The sequence below is a fragment of the Lynx canadensis genome, chromosome B1 (assembly GCF_007474595.2).
Source record: "Lynx canadensis isolate LIC74 chromosome B1, mLynCan4.pri.v2, whole genome shotgun sequence".
NCBI lineage: Eukaryota > Metazoa > Chordata > Mammalia > Carnivora > Felidae > Lynx > Lynx canadensis.
Window position 1 is genome coordinate 40,117,853 of NC_044306.2, and position 9,765 is coordinate 40,127,617.

General features: G+C 36.3%; 1 protein-coding gene across 6 annotated transcripts in view; it reads left to right on the plus strand.

Moving 5' to 3' along the window:
- Positions 1-9,459, plus strand: part of RNF170 (ring finger protein 170) — a 44,027-nt gene extending 34,568 nt beyond the window's left edge. For all 6 annotated transcript variants that reach the window (XM_030312526.1, XM_030312523.1, XM_030312525.1 and 3 more), the window contains 2 exons: positions 1,930-2,040; positions 6,571-9,459. In XM_030312526.1, the coding sequence (XP_030168386.1) occupies positions 1,930-2,040; positions 6,571-6,840 (381 nt within the window). In that variant the 3' untranslated portion in view covers positions 6,841-9,459. The remainder of the gene's footprint in view (positions 1-1,929; positions 2,041-6,570) is intronic.
- Positions 9,460-9,765: the final 306 nt, after the last annotated feature.

Here is a 9,765-nt window from a genome sequence, read left to right on the forward strand (position 1 = left end):
AGACCAGGCCATAGGTCTAGCATTAAAGAGCTAGTTCCACCACCTGTCCCCTTCTTGGCTCTATCCATGGCTTTTCATAGGGTATATATGTATTAGCAGGTGATATCCTTTGGATCACCCATAAATTGCTAGAGGTTAAAGAGGTGGAGATAAAATTGTTTTTATATAATAGCTTTTGGTTCCCTAACTGTAGAATAATTCATCCTAGAAGCAAGACAGGTGGCAGATACCTGCTCCCCATCCTGTTTCGCTGGAAATAGTGCATAGGCTGCTGCTTCCGACTGTAACATACTCACCACTTCTCTTCCTGAATGTATACGCTAACATACCAATAGTCCTATCTGCACTTCAAGGGCCAGCTTATGTTTCCAGTATTCTGAGCACCCCAAGCAGAAGTCCTTCCTTTGAAGCATCATTATAACCCCCACCATAGTGCCTTGTAACAGGCTGTTGAACAGGTCTGCCTCCCCTTCTATCTTGGGTGTTGTGGTTAGCAAGGGGCAGGGCTATGTCTTCATTTTGGGGTACATGTAGCCCTTAATACAGTGCCTGGCCCACAATAGGTACTCAATTATTATTTACTGAAAGATGCATTTTTATTAACATATTTGTGAAAACAGGCTGTACCTGCTTTCCTACCACCTACAGTTCTTTGTCAGTCCTTTGTTTGGAAAGCATCTGTTTGGAAAGCTGAACTGATGAAGGATAAAAACACCTAGATGATTTAAACCTAAATCTGTTACTGCTCCTTCCCATTTGTATCTCATCATACATTTAGCATTTCTATAGACATTGTTATATTTTTAAATATACTGATTTTTCAAGGTACTGTCATCTTCAGATTACCCCAGTTATGTTCCTGTGATATTTGTGTATACTCACCTCTACCATGGAGGAACCAGGCTAAAAATATTGTGTTATATTACAGTGTCACAAATTACCTTTTTAGAAAAAAAAAACTTTTTTTTTAATGTTTATTTATTTTTGACAGAGAGAGAGAGAGACAGAGCATGAGCTGGGGAGGGGCAGAGAGAGGGAGACACAGAATCTGAAGTGGGCTCCAGGCTCTGAGCTGTCAGCACAGAGCCTGACGCGGGGCTCAAACTCACAGGCCACAAGATCATGACCTGAGCCGAAGTTGGACACTCAACCAACTGAGCCACCCAGGTGCCCCTACCCTTTTTGATTATAGTAGGGATGGGTGCTTGAGAGTGGGTCCCTGCAATAACTTAATCTCTGTATTCTGTTTGGTAGTATTCAAAGATATTTCAAATACCAGTGAGGTTGAAGAATAATTTTGATCAAAAAAAAGAAATTCCAGGGGCACCTGGGTGGCTCAGTTGGTTGAGTGTCCTGCTCTTGATCTCAGCTCAGGTCATGATCTCACCATTCATAGGATCGAGCCCCATGTTGGGCTCTGTACTGACAGCACGGAACCTGCTTGGGATTTTCTCTCTCTCTGTCTTTCTCTGTCTCTCTCTGCCCCTCCCCTGCATGTGAACCCCCCCTCCTCAAAAAAAAAAAAAAACAAAAAACCAACTTCCCTAATTTTTCTCTCTCAGAGTGATATATATTTTTATGTCACTTTGCCCCTGAATATTTTTTTCAGTTCTCGTATCTTCAAATATTTGTTAGTTCAAACAGAGAACTACTGGCTTTATCCCTGGTGTGAACTGGAACATATTAGAACCCGTGTTTGGTTAAGGTACGCATTTGATTTTATAGGAATTCAGATTACATTTTGCATTGGATTTTATTGTAAGGCAATGATAACTTACTTTCTTCCCCATGTTGCCTTTATTAAAGGAAATGAGTGAAATATAAATTTAGAAGCTTTTCTCATTCTGTTGAATAATAACACAAAATGAAAAAATTAATGCTGTAGAAAGGTTTAACAGTGTTTTTTTGTTTGTTTTTTGTAATATACAGGTAACTTTACTGCTAACAGTATTTGGTGAAAATGACCAGTCTCAGGATGTTGTATCATTGCGTCAAGATATTAATGATTATAACCGGAGATTCTCAGGGCAGCCCAGATCTGTAAGTAATGTTATAGCAGGTGCAAAGTTACAGTATAATGATACTTCTTTTTGATAAGGTGAGATTTACCAACAAGTATTCTTTGACTGTAAAAGAATCTCATTGTTTATGTGTTTAGGTAAAGTTTTAACAAACTTCATCGTTGTTGTCAATCACTGAGTTACAGCTTTCCCAAGAACTACAGTTTTCTGTCTAAAAAAAAAAAAAAAAAGGATTATAAAAGTCTTTATAAAAGAGGCTTATAACTTGGGATCTTCTGAAAAATTTTACAGTTGTGTTTTCCTCTTTTTTACTTACCCTGGTTTCCTGTTTGAAATGTTTTCCTAAGTAACCCTCGGTGTTAGGCAGTTTTTTTGGTTTATCATTTTAGCTACTCAAAAACATTTGATTTTTAAAGAACACGTTCATTTTACAGTTTACCTCCTCCTCCCAAAAAAGGCGTTTGATAGATTATATACTGTCACATTTTACTGACTCATTCCAGTTGTTTCAAAATCTAACAATTCTAGAAACATGTGCATGACTATGTACTTCAAAAATCAGAATATTCTAAGTACAGATTTATATGGAGGGCCTAGACCTCTCCTCTGAGCTCTAGACTATACATTTCTATATCCACTTGGATGTTCCATAGGCACCTCAAACGTGACATGTACAGTATTGAATTGCTTGTCTCCTCAACTCAGTTTACTCTTTTTTCAGTCTTAATTGTTTTGATTTCCTTTCCCTCATTCCCTTCATCTGATCTATAAATAAGTTGTATCATTTTTTTCTCTCTTTTTGGGAGATCCTGTCATTTTAATTTCATAAAAATGTCCTGTGTCTATAGCCATCATACTAGCCCAAGCCACCATCATCTCTTGCTTAGAATAACTGCAAGTAGCCTCTTCACTGTGACTTTTTTCTCTGCACAGCAGCCCAAGTGATATTTTGAAAACATAAGTAAGACCATGATATTCTTATATTTTAAAACTTCCAATGTTGTGGAATAATGTTCCAACTCCTTACTGTGCTTACACAGCCCTGTATGACCTGGTCCCTCCCTTCCCCTCACCCAAAATGCTTCACCTCCACCAGTCACTTTTCAGCTCTCAAAATGCACTCCAAGTCTTTCCATCTAATGCTTTCACATGTGACCCCTTGGTTTGGGGTGCTTGTCCCTCTGCTCTTGTTATCCTTTAGGTCGCTCTTAAATAGACCTTCTTCAAAGAGGGTTGCCCTGATCAGCTAAGGTATTCTCTATTATTGTCCTCTATACATTTCCCTTTGTAGCATTTATTACAAACAGTACTCAAATCTTGTTCAGTATCCTTTTCTCAGTAAACTAAAAGCTTCATAAGGGCAACGACCATGTTTATATATTCACTGTTATATTCTCATTGCCAATTTCAGTGCCCTGGTATACAGTAGGCCCTTAATATTTGTTGAATAGATTAATAAGCTATCCTTAAGAATTGATACTACTACTTTCCATCAAGAATATAAGCTGTTAAGGGGCGCCTGGGTGGCGCAGTCGGTTAAGCGTCCGACTTCAGCCAGGTCACGATCTCGCGGTCTGTGAGTTCGAGCCCCGCGTCGGGCTCTGGGCTGATGGCTCAGAGCCTGGAGCCTGTTTCCGATTCTGTGTCTCCCTCTCTCTCTGCCCCTCCCCCGTTCATGCTCTGTCTCTGTCTGTCCCAAAAATAAATAAACGTTGAAAAAAAAATTAAAAAAAAAAAGAATATAAGCTGTTAAAATGCTTCAATATTAAACACTTGTGTGCTCTTGTGCACCCTTGCACATGTTCCTTATACTGTGATGTCATATACCTTTAAAGGCATACCCATGTGGATAAAGGGTAAATATTCTAGATGTTTAAACAGAAAGAAAATTTAATCCACAGTTATCTGGGAGCCTCTTCTGCTATTTTTCATCCAGCAATTTTTTTTTTACATATTCTGCAGTAACATCTATAGGATGATTCTTTGAAAATTCACATGTTCCAAATTCAAGACTACCACTGACCTTAAAAATAAATCATTTTAAGATATCTATTAATATTTGTAAGTGTGAAGCATACCATTGCTCAATTATTATTTTTTTGGTACATATCAGATATTTAATAAATAAGAAATCTTTGTAGGTTATGAAATTATAGTGTAATAGAAACATTTAGCTCTTAGTTTGATATTCTGTCACCTCCAAAGTTGAAGTAAGATTGTGATTAATATATAAACATTTCTTAATAACCCATTTCATACTTCTTATCTATTTATTATAGATTTTATATAAATGACACCATCTGAGAAGTGAACAAATAGCTCTGATAAAGGACAGAAAAATATTCAAAAGATATCCTATCTGGTCACTAGAATATTTAAAGTAACTGAGGGGTGCCTGGGTGGCGCAGTCGGTTAAGCGTCCGACTTCAGCCAGGTCACGATCTCGCGGTCCGTGAGTTCGAGCCCTGCGTCGGGCTCTGTGCTGACGGCTCAGAGCCTGGAGCCTGTTTCCGATTCTGTGTCTCCCTCTCTCTCTGCCCCTCCCCCGTTCATGCTCTGTCTCTCTCTGTCCCAAAAATAAATAAACGTTGAAAAAAAAAAAATTCTTTAAAGTAACTGACTATAGACTTTGTGAAAGTTGTGCACCTGTCTTGCTTTCAATATTAGTTTCTCCCATAAAGAATAGGAAATTAACATTTAGAATGATTCTAAAAAGACCATTTTGTTTTTTGTGACCAGTTTTCCAAAAAGGATTTATAAGATAATCTGGTGGAGTTTATAAAACTGTTTGCTTAGAAAATAGTTCTTCCCATTTTTATCTCCCCCTCCCTCTCATTTGGTACTTGTTAAACACACAAGATACATACCTAGACTTGGATATATAGGAATTATACAGATTATTAAAAAATAGCTGAACTGTTACAGTGGAATGACCACAGGAAGTGACTTTCTTCCTTTGGTCAGTTTCTCTGCATCTCCTAGCCCCTGAGAAATGAGATAAAGAAAGAAGTTATATTGAGAAGTCATGGTAGTTCATTACCACACAGGACCTTCTAGATCATGTAGTCAACAAACAAACTACACAAAACAAATGAGAAGTTTGCAGTCAGGATAAACTAACTCGCTCGAAGCAATACAAATAGATACTAGTACTTATTTTAACAGCTTTATTTAGATGTATTTTACATGTCATAAAGTGCAACCTGTATACAGTTCAATGGTCTTTCATGTATTCAGAGTAAATATAATTGGATTATCACCATAATTAATTTTAGAATATTTTCATCATTCCAAAAGCTTTAGCCATCCTTTCCCATTGTCCCCTTTCCTGTTCCCTACCCCCAGCCCTTGGCAACCACTAATTTACTTTCTGTCTCTATAGATTTGGCTACTTTGAATATTTCGTCATTTCATTGAAATGGGATCATGTAGTATTTGGCCTTTTGTCTTTGGCTTGTTTCACTTAGTGTTTTCAAGGTTCATCCATGTTGTAATACATCTATCAGAACTTCATTGCTTTTTGTGGCCAAATATATCACATTTTGTTTATCCATTCAGTTGATGGACATTTGAATTGTTTCTGTTTTTTGGCTATTATGGATAATGTTTCCATTAACATTTGTGTACCAGTTTTTCTTTGGACATATGTTTTCATTTCTCCTGGGTAATTCATTATGGAATTGCTTGATATTATAACTCTATGTTTAACATTTAGAGGAACTGCCAGATTGTTTCCAAGGAGGCCATTCATTCCCACCAGTAGTGTCTGAGGGTTCTAATTTCTCTGAATCCCTCAATTTTCAAAAATCTATATAATTTGTAAAATTTCAGCTGTGAAAATTATGCTCTCTTATGTAAAATCCCAGTAATTGATGTTTCTGTACATATTCAGAAACTTAATCATTTTCAGAAAGGTAGGGTCTGGCTTTCCAAAAATCACTGTGGCAGTTAGTAATTCACTTAAACTCAAGTTAAGCCGAATAAACATCCTAAGATGGAGTCCCTTTCATTGCTGTTCTTAGACTGTCAGAGTCCTCCGAGTTACCGTGTCTTTAACGTATACTACTTATATATTGTCTAGCAATTTATAAAGATCTTTTGTATACAATATCTCTTTTAGTTCTTACTAGTCCTTGTGGCATATCATACTCCATTAGTTGTTGCTGGATCTCTAGTAGGTTAAACAACTTCCCCCAAGGTGATTGACTTGGAGTTTAAACCCAGACCTGTCTGACTTTAGAGCTGAGACTTGATAAGTTCTTCATTTCGTTTATTTTATTAATTCAAATAATAGAGGACTTGAGTTTTGCCTCACTGTATCCTCTATTTTCAAGTTTGTGGACATTTTAGTTGCCTTTCAGTTATCTGCAATAAGATCTATTTTATAAGAACCTAGTAATGAAAGATCTGTTTGAAGTAAAATGTGTAACTAGAAAATATATGAAACTCCTAACTCATGTTAACGGAGTTTGCACATTGTAAGAAAATTATATTATTTTGAAGTCTGACATATTAGATGACAAATCATATTTGTTCTTTCCTCTGCCAGATTATGGAAAGAATTATGGATCTACCTACTTTACTGAGGCATGCATTCAGGGAAATGTTTTCAGTCGGGGGCCTTTTCTGGATGTTCCGCATCAGGATAATACTTTGTTTAATGGGAGCTTTTTTCTATCTTATATCACCTCTAGATTTTGTACCTGAAGCCTTGTTTGGAATTCTAGGCTTTCTAGATGATTTCTTTGTCATCTTTTTGTTGCTCATCTACATCTCTATTATGTATCGAGAGGTGATAACACAGAGACTAAACAGGTGAAAAAATGTGAGTTTACTAAAATATTTCAGCTAATACGTGAAATCAAACAGAAGGACCCATGGCAGCATATGGCATTTGAATATTATTATACGAGCGTAAAACCACTGTATGACAAACATTTGATTTCATTTGGCAAATGTCTAGCAATATATGACTGGAATTTTTACATGTACAGGTTCTAATATTAAGGTTAGAATTATAATAATAATTTACAATTATATGCTGATTCTATGTTGTCTATGAAGTATCTGGAAAAAATATGGAATTATATAAAAAGGGATGATTTTTATATCTTTTTTTTCCAAAAATTACTCAGATTAATTGGATGTATATAGTAAGATATTGTTTTACAGTTTATCCAATTTATCCTTCTCAGTGAGTACCTATATGGTAATATATTGGTATGAGATACGTTTAAATATTTTTGTTACAATAAAATATTGTACAATATTGGGGGAAAGTCAGTGTTTCTTTCAGTACTAGCTAAGTTTTATGTACTTGGAGCAGCTGTGCTTTTCCATTCTGATATAATTGTTTGCTAACAGCTAAAAGTGAAAGAAGAAACTTGAAGTTTATAATTTGATTTCATATACTAGCTTATAAGACACTTCTTAATCAATAGAAGAATTAATAAGATATAAGACGTTTATCTCCAGTCAGCACTCTTGATTTTCTCACTTATGACATTTAAACAAGAGTTTGGTCCTTTTATAAGAATAGTATATACAAGTAACTGTAAAGGGAAATTTTTTTCAGGAACCTCTATAATACTGCAAACACATAGTAGTTTGATGCATTTCTAAGGAAAGTAGATTTTCATGGCAATGAGCATTAAAGACATTAGGAGGGTAAAGGAACACTATTTAAATTTGACAAGAGAAATTACTGGTGAGCTATACCAACAAAACAGCCAAATTTGCTTTTCTCTGGTCAGAAAACTTTTGCAATACTGTCCCTAGATGGCAGCATAGAGCCCAGATTCCTCAGGTCTAACCGAATGCGCAAATGTCTGAGGCAATTCAGTAAGAAAGTTATCTTGCTTTTTTGATAGCTACAGCTTAAGTCCCCAGTGCTCTCATCTGCAATTTTCTGGTTTAGAATATTCAAAGCCACAAGTGTTATGAAATCGTAACTCCCTCAGGTGGCACTGCTCATTTGTGAACTGCTCATTTGTGAACTAGTCCTTGATGCTAAGGGTTAGTGTTGGATCTGTTACTTGCAGTCACTGATAGTCATACTGTCCGTTCATGTATTAGTGAGCCTCATTATGTAGTGATAGGGAGAGGAAAACCAAATCTATCACATTCTCTCAAGTTCATCAGACTAATTAGTCATCAATTAATGAGATGCTGAATGAAGTATCAGTAACAGTGTTTTCTAATTTGGGCCTAGGCCAAAGCTGCTTGTCATAGAGAAAAAGTGCTTAAATATAGCACATTATAATTAAAGCATTTCTTGCATACTTTTATCGTTAGGATAGTTATGTGAAGGCCTTCCTTTTCACAGATGAAACCCATATGTTACAGGTCAAAGTTTTTTTGCCTGAAGCCACACACAAATAAGTGACTGAGCAGGTATTATACTCTTAGTAGACTCCCTAGTATGGGTTCAAGTAGATCTGAAGGTTATGGAGAGGGGAAGCAGGAGAGAAAGTGGGATCCTTGGGAAGTCTTTCAGAACACATTGGAGTACCATAACTTAGGTGATCCTAAAGGAAAGGTCTAGAAAGGTTATATATCAAGACTTCATGAATCCTAATTCTACACTTCCAAATCAAATGTCTAATACAGACAGTGGCATGCTTCATAGAAAACATTTCAGCGGCAGTCACAAGTTGAAAAGCTAATGAGTTAAGAGGTTGCTATACTACCATTTACCAGACTAGAAATGGATTTTTCACCAATTACAGATTTGGTGTAGGGCTACAGCAGTGTCATTTTTTGGAAAGGATTTAATTTTCTGTGCATGTATTCTGCTTCGTGTGTCATGTTTCTAGTTACAATTTTATTGTAATATTTGGAATTCCTTCTAAGACTTTCCTGGTAGAGGTGTATTGTACCAACTTTGTAACATACAAAAACACTATATAAAGTGAAGTCTTATTAAACTAAAAAGGGAACATGTAGACATCTCAGAATTTTAGACCTGCTTATTATGTCCTCTTTACTGATCACTGGTAATAAACATGTAAGGGATCTGAGAGAGTATTTAAAGTAAGTAGTCAATCAGTGTTTTAAACATCATAGTAATACTTCTATGATTCAGAGTTAGATCATATAAATCAAAAGAACTATTTGGATATTTGTAAATAGCAATATTGTAACTTTCACAAAAACACGGTCCAACCCCAGGAGCAGAAGATAACTTTGGGCAGCTCTGTAGGGAACAAGATGAAGAAATAATTATTATAACTGTCCACTAGAACAGTGGTTTCAGCTACCACAGTTCTCAGCATTTGAGAGCAACAAGAGACGAAAAGACTTTGTCAGTCCCTGTGGCTGTGCAGATACATACCTCACAGGACTATTTCAGCAGACTCGTGGTTTGGTCCAAATTTTGTGATTTAAGTTGTCAAGCGGATATTCTTTTGAATAAAAGCAACATATCTAAAATTAAAAACTTGTGTTATATTCCTTTCTTCTAATATTTGCTTTAAAATTCAGAACTCCTGAAATAGCATTCCTTTTCCACTAATGGACGTCTGATGTCTCATCACATTTCTTCTATTTTTTTTTAATGTTTATTTGTTGGGGTGCCTGCATGGCTCAGTTGGTTGAGCTCAGGTCATGATCTCACAGTCCGTGAGTTTGAGCCCTATATTGGGCTGTGTGCAGACAGCTCAGAGCCTGGAGCCTGCTTCCAATTCTGTGTCTTCCTCTCTCTTTCTCTCTGCCCCTCACCAGCTCATGCCCTGTCTCTGTCTCT